The sequence below is a fragment of the Mustela erminea genome, chromosome 1 (genome assembly GCF_009829155.1).
Source record: "Mustela erminea isolate mMusErm1 chromosome 1, mMusErm1.Pri, whole genome shotgun sequence".
In the NCBI taxonomy this organism is placed as follows: Eukaryota; Metazoa; Chordata; class Mammalia; order Carnivora; family Mustelidae; genus Mustela; species Mustela erminea.
The window spans coordinates 114,056,091-114,077,511 of record NC_045614.1 but is presented as its reverse complement, the minus strand read 5'-3'; the positions used below and the strand labels follow the sequence as shown (position 1 = coordinate 114,077,511).

General features: G+C 43.3%; 1 protein-coding gene across 5 annotated transcripts in view; it reads right to left on the bottom strand.

Moving 5' to 3' along the window:
- The window catches only part of ABCC5 (ATP binding cassette subfamily C member 5), an 86,107-nt gene extending 69,227 nt beyond the window's left edge, over positions 1-16,880 (bottom strand). For 3 of the 5 annotated variants that reach the window (XM_032339287.1, XM_032339290.1, XM_032339295.1), the window contains exons 1-2: positions 16,761-16,879; positions 12,860-13,043 (exon numbers count right to left, since the gene is read on the bottom strand). In XM_032339287.1, coding sequence (XP_032195178.1) covers positions 12,860-12,988 — 129 coding nt within the window. In that variant the 5' untranslated portion in view covers positions 12,989-13,043; positions 16,761-16,879. Of the gene's footprint in view, positions 1-12,859; positions 13,044-14,672; positions 14,773-16,760 lie in introns of those variants that run through there. The other 2 variants (XM_032339260.1, XM_032339270.1) reach the window with 2 other exon arrangements.
- Positions 16,881-21,421: the final 4,541 nt, after the last annotated feature.

Genomic DNA, 21,421 nt, shown 5'->3' with positions numbered 1-21,421 from the left:
CTGCACCCTCCTAGCTTTGCAAAATGGCACACTGGGGTCTCTAACTTATTATCTTGCTCTCCCACCTTGTCTGCTACTTCTGAAGCTAACAGGGTAGTGGACAGGTGCACATTGTTCTCTAACTTCAGCCTCTAGCTGGGCGTCAGTGGCTAGCAGAGCTGCCTGCAGTACAGACCAGCTCACTGTGGGAGACAACCCTTTCCCTCCTTTGCCGCAGTGTGCTAGGTGTAGTTTCTCAAAAGTACATCAAACCCACTGGCATTTTTAGGGCGTCCCAGTACTCACATGCGAGTCCACAAGCATCTAACAAACAGGCCACCACTCCCCACCTGAGGATGATAGCCAGCCAGGGATTTCCCTCAAGGAGGATGCCTCTTTCCCGTGGCCATTTTGTTGGTCTCCTGGCTGGCTTGCCGACTGTTGGTTTGTAAACTGGCCCCCATACAAGCAAGCCAAGGAGAAAGAAAGAGCCAAACCACTCCAGGCTGGTAGGTGGCAGGTTTAATAAACAAAGGAACTTACATATGAGACTTTTCTTTCTTTCTTTCTTTCTTTTTTTAAGATTTTATTTATTTATTTGACAGAGAGATCACAAGTAGGCAGAGAGGCAGGCGGGGGGTGGGGGGTGGGAAGCAGGCTCCCTGCTGAGCAGAGAGCTAGATGTGGGGCTTGATCCCAGGACCCTGAGATCATGACCTGAGCCAAAGACCGAGGCTTAACCCACTGAGCCACCCAGGTGCCCCAAGACTTTTCTTGAGTGGCCACAAGATGAGTAGATCTTCACTCCCCCTGCCAGAATCTTAAACATTTATACAGAAGCCCTAACCAGGTTCAGTTACGTATACAGTCCGGATGGTCTCAAGAGCACATTACTATCTCAAGGCTGTGTCCTGGGAGACAGAAAGGCAAGTGGCAGCCACATTCCAAGGACAGGGGATGGGAGTGAAGAGCTTCCCATTGTAAGGGTCCAGCTTATGGGTCAGTTGGTGGTTACATCCTCTTGATGACCTCCCCCCTAAAGCTAATTAAAGACTGTCAGCTTTAGTACTCTGAGTTTTATTTCGTTGACCTGATGCTGCCTCTATCCCGCCTATCCCGGGGTGTTAGCAAGAAATAGAGGAAGGTAGGGCAATCTTCCTTGTTTGTAGCCAGATCTCATGACTAGCATGGATCTGTAAAGGCAAACTGCTTCCTCTAAGAAGACAGAAATATTTGGGCAAACTAACTTACAATAAACCAACACAGCATTTACTATGTGCCAAGCATTGTTTCAAATATTTTATAGATACTTACTTATTTAAATCCTCATAACAACCCTAGGAGGTAGGGACTATTATCTCTCCTATTTTACAGCTGAGGAAAGGGAGGCACTTAGATGTTAAGTAGCAGCAGGGATCTGAATCCAGGCTCCAGAGCCAAGGCTCTTAATTACTATGCTACTTTCCTTTCAAAGAAAAAAACAAGCAAATAAACCGTACTGTACAAGATGACCTCAAATGTACCTTTACAGACAGCTCTCCTCTTTTCCCCAGGAGGAGTATCAGATTAAAATAAACTATGACTCTCTGACTCTCTCAACTAATCTCCGTGATAAGCAAATGGTAGTTTCCAAAGTCAAAGTCACAAAGACATGATTAGAACACCAGAATGTAAATAAGCTTCTACCTAATTGCAAAAATGTACTTCCTGATTATTTTTAAACCAAAGGTAAACAGATGTTAAGATACATACATTACAGACTTACACTGAAACATAAAATAAAATTATCCTTATACCACCCTCCAGTAACTGCACAGATGTCTTATCCTTCTAACTGTTCTACTGGCCTAACTTCTCTCCCTAGGCTTCCCAAAAAAGCTTACCTGGCCAAACATGCCAGGAAAAAAAAGTATGTCTCTTCAAAGGTAAAAATAAATTGATCATACCATATTAACATTCTTTAAAGTGAGCTATCAACATTCTAAGGTTGATGAATTAAAAATGGAAATGAACCAAGAGAAAGGAATTACTATATTCAAGCCATAAGGGCGTACTATATGAAAACGTAAATAATATAACAGGGTAGAGAAACATGATTCAGTGAATATTGGTGGGACAAACAAGTAACAGATCAAAGGTGAATTAATTGAGATTCAGATTTCCCTCTGTGGTACTGTGATTTATAAGAGAGATATATATTTGGTGACTCAGATAACCAAAATACATTTTCATATATGTTTGGTCTTCATCCACACTTACTGGATCACGGCTCCAAAACCCCTTAGAACTTCCTAAGTGCTGAGAGTGATAACGGTGTCTTTTATAGTTTTAATGAAAGAGACTTTTGGACTCCATCCAAGGTTGGGGACTAACTGCTGAGAGAACCAACCATGTGATTAAAGGGTTGGAACTTTCAGTCTTGCCCCCCACCACGGGACTGTAGGTTGAATCAGCCAATGGCCAATAACTTTGTCAATAATGACTATGTAATGAAATCTCTATTAAAAACTCAAAAAGACTAGGTTTGGAGAGCTTCCAGGGTGGTGAACTCATGGAGATTTGAAGAGACTAGAGCACCTAGAGGTCCATGCCCTTTCCCCAATCTTGCCCTGTGTTTCTCTTCATCTGGCTGTTCATATATTTTATCATATCCTTTAATAAACTGATAAACATAAGTGTCTCCCTGAGTTCTTTCTGTGAGATGCTCTAGCAAATTAAAAGAAGTTTAAGGAGAAAGTTGTTGGAACCTCCCATCTGTAGCCAGTCGGTCAGAAATATGGGTAACAAACAACCTGGGGCTTGCGACTGGCATCTGAGGTTGTGGGGTAGAGGGCAGTCTTGTAGGACTGAACCCTTAACCTGTAGACATAGGAGGGTGATTTTTCTTGCCCTGGGGGCATCTGGCAATGTTTGGAGCCATCTCTGTCACAACTGTGCACCCAGCGGGCAGAGGCCAGGGATGCTGCAGAACATCCTACGAGGCACAGAACCCCCCCCCCAAAAAGAATTCTCTGGCCCCAAAATGTCAGTGGTGCTCAGGTAGCCCTACATGGCTAACCAGTTCACCTAGTTAGGATTTCACCTGTGCTGATCTGGGGGATGTACTTGTTATGTTACAGTACTTTAAATTCTTTTTAGAAGTAACTCTTTAAAGTTTCTCCAGAGAGTGGGTAAAGGCACCCATTTCTCTTTATTTCTCTTAACACGCACTGCAGACCAAAAGGCTCTCCACGGCCAGATGACTCGGCCAGAGAAAGGCAGCTGCAGCAGCAGATTCATTCCAAAGGGAAAAATACTGCTTGATCTGGGAGCTGAGAAACATGAAAGCAGGAAATACTACCACCACTTATATCTTCCCAAGGATTATGTAGCTAGGAGATGCTGAGCATTTTTTGCCCTACTAAGGCGATGCTGATGGAGCACAATGGTGGGGGGGCCGTTCTGGGGAGCTCAAAGGGGCCCACGAAATCAAATAAAGGTCAGGGAGACACACAGTCATATTCATGTCCATCGGGTGAGTGAAACAAGGACAATCTGACGCATAAGCAAAGGGAGATCCTTGCACAAGAGACTTGCCCTCCGAGGGGCACACTAGCACCATCCCCACGGCTGGGATCATTGCCGCACCTATCACACAGCATGGCCGCCGCTTAACTCGTTTGTCTCATTTGAACAGGCTGCCAGAGCGGAACGTCCGCTGACAAGGCAACTGTGGGCTTAGCCCTGCATGGAGGCCCCGGGGACAAGATACCAGGGGCCAGAAATCGTTCCCCAGGCTGCACAATCCTTTCCTGACAGCAGGACAACAGCGGGGCAGCCTTCCTAAGCCCGGTGGCTGAGGACTCATCCAAGTTGTTCCTGAACGCAGGGAGCGCAGGAACAGACTGGCAGCGCAGAGGCGCCTCTCAGCTTCCAAGGGGATTAAAGGCTGCACCACTCCCGTCTGGCACACCCCACAGAAACAGCAGGACTTGGGGCACCTCAGAAAGGATGGGCCTCAGATCCTACAGCACATTCTCCCCCTCCTCTCCTTTAATTCACAAGATTTTAACACAGACTCAGAAAGGGCAGCCTCTTAGAAACCTTTCTGGCCTGAGAAAAAGCTTTTCTACCCTGTAGAGGCCTTTATGACAAACATCTAGACAGACAAATTTATTAAGGGGAACTCTTATATGATCAAGAGACTCAAAATCTTAAAAATTAAGAAATTAAAATTTTATTTTAAATTAGAAAAGAAATTGAAAATGTGATACTCTCCCAAGACCAACTGACTTCAGGCATTGCCATCCTCCCTACCTCGAACAAGACAAAGAGAATGACCAAGGACATCTCCTCTCCCAGTTCTCATCCCATCCTTACTGCAATGGATTAGGAACATGATCTTGACTATCGTCAGCTCTTTCCTTAAGAACTTTCACATGAGTGGCCACTTCAGAGGGATAGCAAAATTCTAGAAGGCAACCTTCATGAGTTCATCCAGAAGACCACTGGATAGAACTTAACACCAACTTCATGGTAAACAGATATTTTCCTACAGCTCATAATCTAGCATCTTCCGTAGGAATTGGAGGGCTTTCACTTGTTTCATAAGCTTAATTCCAAGGAACTTATTCAAAGTTCCTATTACGCTGGGGTGTGAGATTAATGTTGTTATTACAATGATAAGGTCTCAAAGGATTAAACTGAAAATGAACCAAGGGAGAAAAAAAGTTTTCTTACAGGAAACACTTGGGAGCCCCACTGGCTGAGGGGATAAGAAGAAATTTTATTCCGTGAGATCTACAGCAGAGGCTCTCTGTGCTGGCTACACATCTGGATCACCACGGCAGCTTTAAAACAACACAGATGCCTGCCTGAGTGCTACTCCAGAGACTGTTTAATAGTTCTGGGATAGGGCCCTGCAGAGGCATGGTTTTTAATGTTCTCCAGGTGATTTTAATATGCAGCCTAGGCTGAGAATTCGATTTAGAAAGTAGAGTTTTGCTCTTTGGCATTTCACAAAATCTCTTCAAGACTGCCAGGCTTTAGCTTTAAAAAAAAAAAAAAAATCCAAAGTATAATTTGTAGATAAAACTTCCTTCAGTGCCTAGTACCATGCGTACACCCACAACCAATGCTTAGTGCTTCTGTCACGTGACCCCACCCTGCAGCGCAAGCGGCAACCCCTGACCAGGGTGAGAAGCAAACACAAAAGTGAAGACTGGGGCAGCCTCACTCTTTTTCTACTTCGAGAACACAACATTTAAGAAAACCAAGTGTCTGCTCAACACCGTTTCTGCTTCAGTAAACGGAAGTTCTCATCTGATATCTAAGGAGAATTAAGCTGATTTCTTGAACTGCTAATTTACAAAATAATCTTAAATAATTAAAACATATATAAAGATCTAATTAACTAAACAGACTAACTCCCTAAAAAGAGGATAAGAAGGGAAAGGACAGAGAAGCTTAATTCTGCTAATTAGTGAATTTCAGTATACCGAATTAACTTCACATTAATCTGTCATTTTGATATTGACAGGTTTGATCATTGCAAAGACTTCTGGAGGCCCTGTTTCTGTTCCCGGCATTGACCTTTTTATTTCTGATTAAGAGAAAAGGAAAAAAAAAAAGGTAAGACATGAAAGAAAGCCTTAGCAGAAGGCTACCTAAAAGGAGAACCAAGATTTCACTGAACAAGTTTTCATTAACCATTTGTAACGTCCCAATTATATATCTTAACAAAATAAAGACTCAGGTATTTAAAGCTGCTTAACATACAGGAAGCTGTTCCAATACTTTTCTTCCCTTTTGGCAGAAAGCTCCTTTAACTCAGGCCAACAGGCTATATTTATTTGCCTGAAGCAGCATTTCCTAGGAAAGCAGCAGGCAGCAGCCCTACTGCAGACAGCAGAAAGGGCTCCTGATCACGGCAGCAGGCCAACCTCCGGAGACCCACGGCTCTGTAGAGTCATTTCACTACGCAGGAAAGCCACTGGGGCTCTACACCAATGACAGAGCTGTTGTCATCTCCGCCAGAGGACTCTGGGCTGCTATTGGAAACCAACACCTGGCACCATGCCAGATCACCGTATCACACCCGGACGGAGCTTTATAAAGCTTTACAGATGCCTACAGGGAAGGGGGGGGAGCAGGTGTTCCTAGTCATCCTATCACTGACTGCCCAGAAAATCCGCTGAGTCACTGAGTACCAATCAAGAGAAAAAGAATGCAGAGACTGCAAATACTAATCTCCTTCATCCTGCTTCTCCTTCTTAACAGCAAGTGGACTCCCAGGTAATATTTTTAACTCTGAAAACACAAGGGCATAGGTTAAATTCACATACCCTTAGTCCATACAGAAAGGCTGAATTCAGTTCAAATCTCTGAAAGTGTAATGTACTAGATGAAACTACTTTTTAACAGTGATTGTTGCTAGGTAGAGGGGTTAAGGGTGATCTATGTTTTCTGCTGTAATCTTCTAGAAGTTGCAAAGAGTGTATATTGAGACCACAATTCATTCGTAATAATATGCCCTAGAATCACATTTCTTGGTAAGAGATTAGACTCACATCCTTGAGCCCTGGGATATAACTTCAGCTCACCAAAATACTTCAAATCATTAATTATGAAAACTCCAACCAAGGCTAGAGGGTCAGTCTAACACAGAACTAAAGGAAACACAAGTGAAGGTCAATGGACTTTATGTGTACTTGCTTTGCTACCTTTTCTACCGGCAGAATATTCTAACTTGGTAGAAAGAAAATTTCACCACTGGTGCGCTTTTGAGAGAAGGGGAAAAAAGAGTGAGCAGTTATAATGGCATATGAGTTAACTTCTGCTTATTTCCATTCTTCCTCTTTTCCTAGATTAGACATGCTTGTGAAAAACAAGTCACCCTTGGCTTTGGCCTGAGAGCCTCAAGCAAAAACAACCACCACGATAAAAAAGCTTAGAGAAGTATCAAACAGCTTTGTCCTGCTTCTGCTTAAGGTTTAACTTAAAGCAACTAAAATCCAAACTCTTTGGCCCATTATTCAAGAACACACATAGCATCGGAAACTCGCGGACCCATCCCCCTACATCTGCGAGTCCACACTTCATGCATAAAGCCAACAGGGCCTCCTCCTCCCTATCCACAGAGATTTCTTCTGCCGGTTCTTCATTCCTCCACATTCTCCCTATTCCTCAAGTCTCCAATCGGTGCCACCTCCTCCTAAAGTCTTCCCTGATCTCGGAGACCAAAGCATTCTTTCCTTCTTGCTAATTTCCACAGCACCAAAATGACAGTCATCTAGGTACATGTCTAGGAGTTTCACATTCTGTGTATCAGGACAGGCAGGTCCCCTCGTCAGTTTCTCTTCATCTGCTCCAGCCCACTTTGTTCAGGAATGTGTGTGCATCTTGGAGACTGCTGAATAAAAGATGAATAAACATCACATCTTCAAACAAACCAACCAGGGCTTGTGGTATTAGTGATGTCCAAGTATATACTGAATGCAGTTGTAAGAAAAGGAGCCAGGGGGCTGCCTGGGTGGCTCAGTGGGTTAAGCCTCTGCCTTCAGCTCAGGTCATGATCTCGGGGTCCTGGGATCGAGTCCCGCATCGGGCTCTCTGCTAGACGGGGAGCCTGCTCCTTCCTCTCTCTACTTGTGATCTCTCTCTGTCAAATAAATAAAATCTTTAAAAAAAAAAAAAAAAAAGGAGCCAGGAGAGTCTGTTTCAAACACAGGGTTAAGTCAGGGTTAAGGAGCAGTCTAGACATGATCTTCATGTGGGTTCAACTAATGCCAGCCTAATGCCAAGCTTAGTCCTTGGGCTCAAAAAACTAACAGCAGCAGAAGTGACGTCCGTACACACCTCAGGATTCAAGGATGTCTCCTCAGCCTCAAATCGTGTGTGGCCACCAGCATTCACTTATTAGTCCTAAACAAGGTGAAGGGTGAAGATGACTGATTTTACCTTAATTATCTCTAAGCTGATAGGACACGACTATCTGAAGATGTGACTGATGAGAGCAGTTTTCCCAACGGGTATTCCAAAAGAAAGATTTGGTCACAGCACAAAGAAATAGGCAAACTGTGTACTCTGCAACTTTGCTTAAAGCTTGAGAGGAAAAATCACTGGCCTGTTAAAAATCAGAATTTGTTTCTGGGTACTTTGCTTCTGACTTATGGTTTGACACAGTTTCACATTTCCATGTCAACTGAACCCATGAAAGGCTAATGGAGGTGCATAAAAAGAAATAAGAGCCACAGAAGGGTCCTTTCTTTCGTTACTTGGAGGGGCTGCTTTATAATTTCCGATGGATACCTGGCATCTGAGAGGTCCTATTCCAGATTTCCTCCTTAACAACTAATAGAGAAATGATAGTTATGATCCTGTGACATGAAATTGTAATTTCTTTTTTTTTTTTTTAAGATTTTATTTATTTGTTTGATAGGCAGAGAGGCAGGCAGAGAGAGAGGAGGAATCAGGCTCCCCACTGAGCAGAGAGCCCAATGCGGGGCTAGATCCCAGGACCCTGGGATCACGATCCGAGCCAAAGGCAGAGGCCCCAACCCACTGAGCCACCCAGGCGCCCCTGAAATTGTAATTTCTAACCAATTAGCTGCTTACATTTTTTTTAAAAATACATGTTTACACAGCCATCCTGCTTCCCAACTACTTAAATTATCCATTTTTATACCATCTCTGAACCAGAAACATTTTATCATCTTGCTGGTTCTGTCAGCAAACCGCTAACATATGAGACAAGTTCAAGATAAACATGTTTAGGAAATTTGGGGTTTTGACAGGTAATATTCAAGATTCTAGGTAGTATGAGAATTTTTAAAAACATTTGATAGTTACACATTCATCTTAATGTATATAAAAACCAGGCTGCATAAACCTGTGATTTTCTTGCTCTGGTCAAGACTGAGCAAAAAGAAACCCAGTAGATTAAAAGAAATACATGGGTGCCTGGGTGGCTCAGTGGGTTAAGCCTCTGCCTTCAGCTCAGGTCATGATCCCAGGGTGTTGGGATCGAGGCCTGTATCAGGTTCTCTGCTTAGCAGGAAGCCTTCTTCTCCATCTCTCTCTGTCTGTCTCTCTGCCTACTTGTGATCTCTCTATCAAAGAAATAAATAAAATCTTAAAAAAAAAGAAATACTTTGCCTAAAAAAAAGTTCACAGGGTACAAAGGATAAGATAAAAATCATGAAAAGAGTACTCAAATCATGAAACATGAAAGGATAATGAAAATGAAATTCACATGGACTCCTAAAATTTTATCAAAATGGTTTAACCTTCCTCTTTCAAGATAAGACTCGATCACATGAAGGAAACTTCCTGTCTGGCAGCTGACTTAATAATTTAGGGGACAAAAGGCACAACAGTATCTCTATTTCCAGTTCTTCCCCGCTGTAGAGAAGAAGCTGGGCTGCCACCACTGCCGCCTAACGTCAGTTCTACTCTTATCACCTGGACAGGTACCCTGGCCCCAGAAATTTCACCAGACCACACAGTAGCTTCCCAGGTTCCCACTCTTTCTGCTTTTTTATCAGCCAACCTTGGGCAAGCTTGCTCACTCCCCAGGTTTCACCTACCAGGCTTCACCTACATGGACACACTGATGACTTTTTTTTTTTTTTGCCTGTGCTCTACCTACCTACTGATATCTGGACAGGCTCAAATTCAACATGCTCAGAGCAAACCCATTTTCACCTCCTGAATCTTCTTCTCTTCCCATATGTCAGTTTGGGGATTCATAAATTCTTACTATTCTTCTTCTCTTCCCATATTTCAGTTTGGGGATTCATACTTTTAAATTCTTACTACCAATCCCATACCTCCCAATACTTCCTTCTTCTTCCAGAGATGCCCCTAAGTATCACCCCTCTCCTACAGCCTCCCTATTAGGCTTGGACACAGACCTCCGGCCTCTCTAAAGGGGACTGGTTTAGGAGCCTCCTGGCTGCTCCCCGTATTTTGTCTCTCCCTCCTATCTGGGTTTTTTTCCACACTGTCTCAAAACGAATCTTCTTAAGATAAAAATCAAGTCTTAAAAATCCCTTCTCAGCACACTATCATTAGTGATTGGGTAACACAAATGAAAACTACAATGAGGTATCAGACATACCTATCAGAATGGCTCAGATAACATACTGATAATGCCCAATACTGGCAGGAATGCCGAGAAACAGGATCGCTCATATATTGTTGGTGGGAATGTAAAAGTGTATAGAGCCACCCTGGAAAAAAGTATTGAAGTTTCTTATACAACTAAACATGCACTTACCATATGACCCAGCAACTGCACTCCTGGGCATTTATCCAAACAAATGAAAGCTTACTCACACAAATCCTATACACAAATGTTCAAGGCAGCTTTATTTATAACAGCTACACACCAGAAAGAATCCAGAATGTCCCTCAACAAATGAATGGTTAAACAGACTGTGTTTCCTCTGTAGTATGGAACAGTACTCCCCGTTACAAGGAAAAAACTATCTGACAGGAATGCTACTCACAAAAAGAAAGTTCTGATACACATAACAAAGTACATGGATCTCAAGGGAATTATGCACACTGTAAAGAGCCAATCTCAAAAGCTACATACTATGTGATTCCATTTATATAGCATTCTTAAAATGACAAAATCACTGGGTGCCTGGGTGGCTCAGTTGGTTAAGTGACTATCTTCAGCTCTGGTCATGACCCTGGAGTCCGAAGATCGAGTCCCCAACCAGGGTCCCTGCTGAGCAAGGAGCCTGCTCCTCCCTCTGACCCTTCCCCTTCTCATTCTCTCTCTCTTTCTCAAATAATAAATAAAATCTTTTTTATCTATCTATTTATTTATTTATTTATTTTTAAAGACTTTATTTATTTATTTGACAGACAGAGATCACAAGTAGGCTGAGAGGCAGGCAGAGAGAGAGGAGGAAGCAGGCTCCCTGCTGAGCAGAGAGCCCGACGCGGGACTCGATCCCAGGACCCTGAGATCATGACCTGAGCCGAAGGCAGCGGCTTAACCCACTGAGCCACCCAGGCGCCCCAATAAAATCTTTTTTAAAAATGACAAAATTACTGAGGCAGAGAACAGATTAGAGGTTGTCTGGGCAGGGGGGAGGAGGAAGGTGGCTGTGAGGAAGGTGAGGGTGGCATGAGAGATGCCGGGGACGGTACTACTGTGTGTTCTGACTGCGAGGTAGTGGTCACACAAATCTACACGAGTGGAAAAAACTGCACAGGCTATATACACACAAACCAGTACCCACAAAACTCTAAGGCCAATTAAGTCTTTTTTTTTTTTTTTTTAAGATTTATCTACTTTTGAGAGAGAGAAAGAGAGCAAGCACAAGGGGGTTGAGGGAGGGGCAGAGGGAGAGGGAGAAGAAGACTCCCCAGTGAGCAGGGAGCCTGATGTGGGATTTGATCCCAGGACCCTGGGATCATGACCTGAGCTTAAGGCAGATGCTTAACTGACTGAGCCAGCCAGGCGCGCCAAAACCAGTTAAGTCTTAATAAGGTATACGGTTATATCAATGTTGATATACTGTACTACAGTGATGCAAGAAGTTACCATTGGGAGAAGCTGGATAAAGTGTCCATGGAATGTCTTTGTATTGACCCTCCTCAATAACTTCTAAGAGCTCCCCAGTGGTCATAGTAAGTTTCCCTAGCATGGCATGCAGAATTTTCTTTCACATCTTAAGCTCTAGAATACTAGTTCTCAGATCTAACATTTACTGAGCATAGGCTATGAGGCATTTTGTAGGTATCATCTCATTTAATCCTCAGTGATCCCGTGAGTTAGGTTCCACCATCAAAAGCATTTTATTCATAAACCTAAAGCACAGATGACACAATAGCTTGAAAATATCGCCACCCAATCATCCTTCCAAGCCTGGCTCCAATGCTACCTCTGTGACTTTCACCAGAGTTAAGAGCTATCCTAACAGTGCTTAGCTCTCAGAAGATAGTCAATAAATGTTTAACATAAGGCCTAGCCAAATGATAAAAATCAGTTACAAAACTGGCACCCTAAGGATCTGACAGTGATCACACTGACTATGCTTCTCTGAAGTTAAGCCTGAATGAGAGAGAAAGCACTGTGTAATACACAGTGCAGACAGAAAACACCGATCAGTGAGAAATGTTGATTAATAAGGCAAAAGCTTTCATACAGAAGAGGGACAGATAATGTCAGGCTAATGAAACTCCAGTGTCAGCTGTGAAGTTCATATGATTCTCAAATTTGCACATAACAAATACAGGAACACAAACCTCACCTTCCTAACCCAATTATCCCCATTCTTCCTTATTAGTTACTTTTGCAATTGAAGAAAAGGTATGATTTTTTTTTTTTTCAGAAGAAAGACATTTCTTCCAATTTAAAATGTATATTTCATTATTTCCCTTGGAGAAAACTAGATTCTCATCTAAAGACTCCTTCACAATCATGGATTTCCTCAGAAAACTTAAGGGTTATACTACAACAATCTAGAATTGCTCCAGTACTCTGAAATCTGAATGAGTCCCTCCAAACGATTCACAGTTAAACACAGACAACAGAGGTGGGGGGAGGAATTTTAAGTATATGCCTGAAGGTTAACGGTTTGTATTCCCTCTGCTCCCTCCCCAGCATCCCCACCCCCATCCCTACAAGTTGACCTCCCTTAAGCAAAGCCTTTCCAGAAGGCACCAAAGGCAGTGTAAGCCAGAGAGAGAACTCAGAGGAACAGGTGGGAGGCTGAAGCCAACCTCTCCTCCTTCACGTGCACCTGTAAATTCTTATCAGTGACCTAAAGCCAATAACAAAAATGAAACTTCTTTTTAATGAAGCATTAAAGGAAGAAAGAAGGTACGGTCTAGTGCAGCAAGCAGGTTAGAAAAGGGATTCAGGAAAGGAAATACTGACCGGCCGAGTTCTCTTGTATTTGGAGTCCTCGCGCTCTCTGTGCTGCCCAGAAGTGCTGGTTCTCTCCCTCACACTTCTATAACCAGGACTGGGGATGATATACTCTTTTCCTATGTCGATATCCTTCATCTTCTCTGAATGGAGATGCCAGGGCTCACAGACTTTTGGTTTCACTTGAGAATTTCTGAAATTAAAAAATCCACCAAGGAAGAACACTGCACTTTAAGGATACTGGAACTTGAAAAATAATTTTCAAAACTTTTAAAAATTTCATCAAGGGAAGGTATTTCCTAAGTTGTGCTGAAGCATATGCAAAAGTACTTTAAAATAGTTAGAAAGGGGGGCACCTGGCTGGCTCAGTTGGAAGAGCATGTGACTCATGATCTCAGGGTCATGAATCCCAGCCGCACACTGGGTGTAGAGATTAAACAAACAAACAAACAAATAAATAAATAAAATGGGGGTGGGGGGACAAAAGCATTAATGTTTTCTTACCATTATATCTATGAAAAATAATTTTTCAGAAATGTTTCAAGTGCCATTTCATTTTTGAAAGAAAAAAAATTCCAGTGTAGTAGAATCAAGAATTATCACTTCCCACCTCTAAGGGGGAAAAGAAAGATTAGAAAAAAATAAACACACCAATAAAGAAAGACTGTCCCCTTCAACTAAGCTTAAACCCAATGTATAGAGCATATAGATAAGTCTTAAAAAAAAAAAAAAAGGCTTTTAAGTCTGTTACAAGCATTACAAACTCCGTAATTTTAAAATGGGTATCATTCCTCCTACTAAATGTTACTAAATGAAAACTCACAAAGCACTTATTCTACCAATGATATCCCGGCCTGCATTTTTATAATCCAGTAATAGATTAGTTGATGTTATTTTATTTTTTAAGATTTTATTTATTTATTTGACAGAGATCACAAGTAGGCAGAGAGGCAGAGAGAGGAAGGGAAGCAGGCTCCCCACTGAGCAGAGAGGCCTGGGATCATGACCTGAGCCAAGGCAGAGGCTTTAACCCACTGAGGCACCCAGGCGCCCCAGCTGATGTTAAAGCTCCATGAAGTTACGTGGATACAATACAAATCAATACTGCATCTGGGCGCCTGAGTGGCTCAGTGGGTTGGGCCACTGCCTTCGGCTCAGGTCATGATCTCAGGGTCCTGGAATCGAGTCCCACGTCGGGCTCTCTGCTCAGCAGGGAGCCTGCTTCCCTTCCTCTCTTTCTCTGCCTACTTGTGATATCTCTCTCTCTCTCTCTGTGTCAAATAAATAAATAAATAAATCTTTAAAAAAAAAAATCAATACTGCATCTTAACTTTACAAACAAATTCCCCTTGGAATTGTGAACGTGCTACCCAAACACTGAGTTGTATACTTTAAAGGGGTGCATTTCATGGTATATAAATCATACCTCAACAAAGCTGTTATTAAAATACAATAACAAAAACAAACTCCCCATCCTGTCCTACAAAATCTTACCTAGTATCTACCTGAAACTCCATTCTAAACCCCAGCTTGCTTGCCTCCCTTTAATCAATATCCTGTATCAACTCTGGTTGCTTCTGAGAAAATAAAGCACACACATTCCCCTTGAAAACATTCTTCCCACTCCGAAATGGTTCAATGTTTCCCAGATACAAGCTGAGAAAACACCTTTCAAACCAGCCTCGCTAACAATTAAAGAAGTGTAGCCTTTTGGATTCCATAAATTCCTACTTATCACTGTCTGAAAAGCACTACTCTGCAGACAAAATTCTGACAGCTACAATTCATTTTTTAAGATATCAGAGAAAGGGAGAATACTTACTAAATGAAAGAGGACTAAATCTCCTCTATACAGACGTGCTTCCAGCGCACAAATATCTTGACTTCTGGTCTTTCAGAAGTCTGGTTCAAGTAACCTGAATTGATAATGCCAAATTACTTATCTTAACAACAACAACAAAAAAGTCACCTTGTCCAAGGACAAATGGCACCATAAAGAACACCAGCTTACAACCAAGAGCACAGCAATCACGTCACTGAGACCTCGTTAAGCCTAAACTATAAACAGATCTGGCACCTGCCAGTGTCCCCACTGTCGGGATGCCGCACAGATCAGAGTAATCCTTCTCGTTAGGCGGATCACAGAAGTCCAACCTTCCTCTCAAAAGGTTCCCTAATGCAGCTGATTATGTGGAAGCTGAAAAGATTAGTCCTCCTTTGCAAAAAGGCAGGAGGAGGGAAGTGAGTTTGAAAGGGACACCACCAAACTTAATTCACAATCTCAAAAGCCGTAAAGCACATCTCAATCATCTAAGAACTCACCATAACCAAAGTTCGTTCCAGTCACTTTATTTCAAGTTATTCTATGTCGGGGTGGGGGTGGGGGGTGGGGAAGCAGTCTTCCATTACCTCTAACACTCTTGCTTCTTTAATTTCCTGGGAAAAGAGGCACAGCCATGAGAGTAGGCAGGCCTTGAGTAGGCACAAAGTTACTGTCTCTTGGCCTTGAACATAAGGAGGGTTGCATCTTCCCAGGGTTGTAAGACAGGGCACCCCACACGGAGGCCACCCAAGAGCTAGGAATCCTGATAGGTTGTAGGAAGAAACTGACAAAGGATCACTAGTCCTGACTCTTTTGGATTCTACGTGTATTTCCCTATTTTCCTCTGTTCTCCCTCACAGTTGCTCAAAAGTTGTATTTAAATGCTAACTTGCCTCAGCTATCAAGAAAGGAAAAAAGGAAAGGATTTTTTTTTCACGTTTGAGTCAGAGCTCTACAATGGCACTAGCGGAATAACCAAAGTGGGAGAACCCCAAAGAAGTGCCCAGACTCAAAATCAATAGAGCGGAGGCCACTGGGTCAGCTGCCTTGTTTATCAAGGCTCTCCTTCCAGTGGTAAAGTGTGGACCTTCTCCCTGCACAGTGATGCAGAGGAAACTGCACTGGGGGGCGGGGGGGGAGTCCACAGGATTACAAGAACCGTAACTAGCCAGACGGGTGTCTCCAAATTGCCTTCGTGACAACATTCCTTAGGTATCCAACTTCAGGAATCTCACTGAGGCCCTGCGGCTGCACAAGACCCGAAGCGATCTGCCACCCGCTTGTGCCTCCAACATTCCGCACCGCTCACTTAGGCGCCAGACCCCTTTACAACCTATCCATCTCTCCCTTCAAAACCTTCTGAAACTTTGCCAATCATTCCCGTGCCCAGCTGCCTCCTGCCTCCCCACTGCTGTGCCGAAGCCAGATGACCCCCGTGCAATAAACACAAAGCAACGTGAGGCTTTGACGGGTGGAAGTGGAAAGACACTGATGACAGCTAAGAGATTTTGTGGTTCCATGCTGGGCTCTGCCCTGGGTTTGCTGTGCGTACTTCTGTCATAAAGCTCCATTTATCCATTCGCAAAAAAACGAAAGGATGACTTCTAAGGTCGCTGGCAGCTCAGAGTCGCCGGTGTGCGGCTTGAGCGGGGGTGCCCCAGGCCGCCCTCCCCACAACCATGAGGATAGGGGCTTCTCCCCGGCCATCCTCGCCTGGGACGCCCTGACCCTAGGGCGTTCCCACCGCGCGTTCGGGCCTGAGGAGGCCACCGCGACCCACACCCACGGGCCGCGGGCGCAGCACCCCCTGGTGGCCGCAGCCGGGAATGTAGCCAGCGCTCCCGACCACTCATCCCACCCTACCTGCCTTGCGACGCCAGGATCACGCCACCAGACCTCGGGGGTTGCGTCCCAATGAAGGGCAGCGGGAGACCTGAAGGAGGCCAGGCTGCGCTTATCGGGTCTCCGGTTTCCCCCGAACTGCTCTTATCCCCGACCCGAGCCCGCCACCCACGGACGGAAAACACAGGGGTGACCCCCGTGACAACCAAGGGAGATGGAAGGGGTGCGGCGGTAGCAGCTACCTACCTGTACCCCGGCTCCAGGGCGGCCGTACCGGCCACTCGACCACGCTCCCGAGCATCAGCCCCGGAGCAAAACAAGCCTTTATAGCGGCATTGGCCGCTGGACTGCGCATGCGTGCTGCACAAAGGCTCCCCGAGCCTGAAGGGAATTGTAGTCCCCCTTCCAGGAGCCCGAGGCTTAACACACGGCAAAGGACTCTATTTCCCAGAAGCGCCACAGAAGCCCTGGAGGAGGTGGAGGCTGCTCCTCCTTTCCACCGCGCTCCTGCCTCTGCACCGTCCCTTTCAGAGCTGCTGCGAGCCGGTCTGGAATTTTCTTTGAGGCCGTGTGCCCCAGTGGGTGGTCGGGAGGGTTGACAGGAGGTCTGTGTGGGCGGGCAGCTCGGTGTTCGCGGCAGGACGGACGCGACGGTGTGCGGCCATTCATGCACCAGAAAACACCGTGAAGGTCATCAGCGACCGACCAGCCCCAAATCTTCTCTCTTACGGCACTTAACATTTTAGGATTGTTTGCTCAGGATTCGACCCTGCATTCTGCACTATCACCTTTCTCACTTTTATCCTATTGCCCTTCCCATAATCTTGTGCTACCTGGTTTCTAGAGAATAAAAGGCGAGGATTGCGGGTTCTAGAGTAACAAGAGCCTTAGATACGGTGTGCCAACTCCTTTTGGAAATCAAACTGGGGTTCCCAAAGAGATTGATCACAGTATGTCTCTTTGTGTTTGATCAGTACCTTCAACAGGATCTTAACATCACTACTTTTCTGCTGAGTTAGCCTACTCTGTATGTAGTGCTTTACCTGAAATTCTTGTTTCTTTTAACCTCCATAACAACACCTTGTGTAGATATATATTTTCCATTTTGGAGATTAAAAAAAAAAAGAAGAAGAAGAAAGTAAAGTGAATTGTTCAGCTTTATGCAACTAGCTAATTCATAAAGCTGAATTAATTAACACGGTGTTCCTGCCTAAGGATGGATTAATAGGCCAATGCAACAGAACAAAAAGGCTAGAAACAGACTCATGCATATATGTAAACATGAACTGTGACCGAGAAAACAGTACAGATCAATTGTGACCCGGAAAACATTACAGATCAATAGGGAAAGGAAGAAGGTTGGATAAACAGTGCTGGCACAATTGGCTATCTGTATTTTTAAAATCTCAGGGAATTACATCAGCCCACACAAAATCAATTTCAGGTAGATCAAAGGCCTACCTGTGAAAGGGAAAACTTTAAAATGTTTAGAAGAAAATGTGAAATATCTTTATGAATTTGGGAGTAAAGAAGAGAATAAAAGGCGAGGATTGCGGGTTCTAGAGTAACAAGAGCCTTAGATACGGTGTGCCAACTCCTTTTGGAAATCAAGGAGCAAAAACAAGTTGCAAAAACAAATAATAAAGGAAAGATTGATACATTTTTAGTACATTAAAATTTAAACTTCTGTACAAGAGCCATAAAGTGAAAAGTGAAACCACAAGTTATAACTAAAAAAGTTTGATACAAAATGTACAAATAATTTCTACAACTCAATCAGAAATGGCAAATAACCCAGTACAAAAATAGGTAAATAATTTCATACATAGTAAAGGAGACCTGGGCAGCCATTCAAACATGTAAAGACACCCAATCAGGAAAATAATCAGGGAAATTATAGTAAAAAGAGCAATGAGATACTATTTTATGCCCATCTCATGGAAAAACATACACACTCAACACCAGCAACTATTTTCAAGGATCTAGAAAAACAGGATATTTCACACATTGCTGGCAGAATGGGTATCAATCGATAGAACCACATTAAAGAGCAATTTGGCCATATTTAGTAGATGGGAAATGGGCTAGAGGGTTGTATTGTTAGGCCCCTAGCAGACCCCTAAAGTGTAGTGGATTAAAGTCAATTTTATCTTTCTCATAAGTAGAAGTCTTAGGTAAGTATACCAGATCAGTTGTGTAGTCCTGCTCCTCACAGGCAGTTGGAGACCCAGGGTGGTGGTGATTCGGTCAGCTTCAACATACAGCTCCTAGAGTTGTTCTACTCATTGGCCCCACCAATCACCAAGTGGAAGGAAGGCAACAGAGAATATGGAGAGGTGTGACCTGGTGTTGAGGCACCAGCAGGGAGGCAACACACATCATTTCCATTCACATTCTATTAGTGACAATATAGTCACATGGGCACATCTAAGTGAGAGGAAAACTGGGAAATGCAATCATCAGCCAGGCAGCTATGAGCCATCTACCATTCCATTACAATGGAAGAAGGAAAGAACAGATTTTAGTGGAAACCAGTGGTTTCCGGCTCATATGCCTATCCTTGAACCCAGCAATGCCGCTTCTACATGCACGCTTTAAGGCAGTCTTTCTCAAAGGAGGCTGCTGCGAGTGAGTTAAGCCCTAAACAAAATAATCTGAGTGACTGTTTTCTCAGTTCTCCCAAGGATAACATGTATCTGGTATCATTCTAGATGTCCAGGGGAGAAGTTAATTCATTCCAGACAGTGAATACCTTAGGGCATCAGGGCTTAATGCTATTAAGCTGAGAAAAGCTGCTCTAAAGGGCCTCCCCCAACCCCTACACATAAACATACACAAGGAGATATATTCGTTGAGCATTGTTTTTAGTAGTGAACATAATCTAAATCTAAATCATAATCTAAATTCCATTAACAGGAAAACAGAGAACTAGATTATGGTATTCATACAATGAAATACTATACAGCAGTTAAAGAACATGGGCTAGAATGTATCAGTATGTGTAAGCCTCAAAAATAATGTTGAACCAAAATAAGTTACAGAAAAAAAATCGTCAGGGGCGCCTGGGTGGCTCAGTGGGTTAGGCTGCTGCCTTCGGCTCTGTCAAATAAATAAATAAAATCTTAAAAAAAAAATCGTCGTAGTCCCGTTTGTATTAAATTTTAAAATATGTACAAATGTGATCTGTTGTTTATGGATACACATATATGCACTTAAAAATATAAAACATACCTGGGCCCGATCAACAACAATTTCAAGGCGTTATTAGAGGTATTATAGCCGGTGTTGGAAGTACAAGAAGCTCAAAGAGGGATACAAAAGGGGCTTCGTTTGTTTCTGTAATATTTTATTTATTTTTTAAAGTACTTATAAATGTAAGCTTCACAAAGCTTGGAGAGGGTACACAGGTCCTTTTAATATCATTTGCTGTACTTTTTGGTAGCCTTTAAGAATTTCACAATAAAAATGTTTCACTCTCATAGAAACACACACTTCTCCCCTCAAAGGGGATATGCACAATTGAACAGAGGAATCTTGCAGAGATCTGTATCCAGGTCTGGATCTACTGTGGAGAATTCCTGAAGCACCTCTGGCCATCTGGTTGGATAAGACAAACTTCTCAGCACGCCTCACGCCACCACCATACTAGTACTCCCAATTCTGCACTATCGTACCCAACAGCTGCAAACCGGATAACTTCACAGCAAATAAAAAGCTTCTAAAATCTCCCTGAAATAACTTTGCATATATTGATTATAGGTTAAAAAAAAAAAAAAAAAAAAGAACAGATGAGCATTATGCAGTCCTTGCTCCAGGCCTCAATATGCTATGATATTATGATACTATCTGCCACTGACTGGCTGAGCCAAAGACTTAATTATACTTATTTATAAGTATAATAAGATGTATGCTTATTTACATGATATTGATTGCAAAGCATCCCCTCCTTAAAACATGTTTGTGTTGTGAAATGTTTTGGGGGGGTGATATTCTCCAACCCTCAGACAAGGGGCTAGAGTGGAGAATCTTGTAAATCCAGACTTTCACACATTTAAAAATAGTATTTATGTTGTGTAATATATTAAAAATACTCATTCATTATTTCATGGAGATACAGTAGAGCAAAAACAGACAAGTTTCCTGCCTTCATGGGGCTTAGAGTTACAAGTCAACATCAATCCAAATTTAAATTATAACTGTGGGGTGCCAGGAGTCCTGGGAGTCCTGGGATCGAGTCCGTATTGGGCTCCTTGCTCAGCAGGGAGTCTGCTTCTCCCTCTGACTCTTTCCCCTCTCATGCTCTCTCTCTCACTCTTCTCTCTCTCAAGTAAATAAATAAAATCTTTAAAAAAAATTATAACCATGGGATGTACTAGAGAAGGAAGATATGAGTTGCATCTGTAGGACTGCAGGAGTTAGCGAGGTGAAGATGGTGGATGGGCAGAGCAAAGAGCACTCCACACAGAAGAAACAACAAAAACCAAGGGGTGGGAGAAGGAAGGGAACACCTCCAAAGGCCTTGTTAGACCATTACAGATCTTAGAGGAAGGGCAAAAGGCAACCATTGCAAGGCTTTAAAAGGGGAGTGGGTTAAGGGTTGAGAAATGAGATTTGCATTTCAAAAACTGCACAGTGGCTGCCAAACTGGAGGAAGAATTAGAGGTAGCTAGAATGGAAGAGAGGAGTCTAGCTAGGAGTGCCTATTGTCACCCAGGGAAGAGATGATTAGTTTGGACTAGGATTATGGTAGAAAAGAAGGAGAGAAGTGAGTGGACTTGAAAGGAATTTAAGAAGAGGGGGGCCTGGATGGCTCAGTCAGCTAAGTGGCTGCCTTCAGCTCAGGTCATGATCCTGGGATCAAGTCCCGCTTTGGGCTCCCTGTGGAGAGTCTGCTTCTCCCTCTGTCC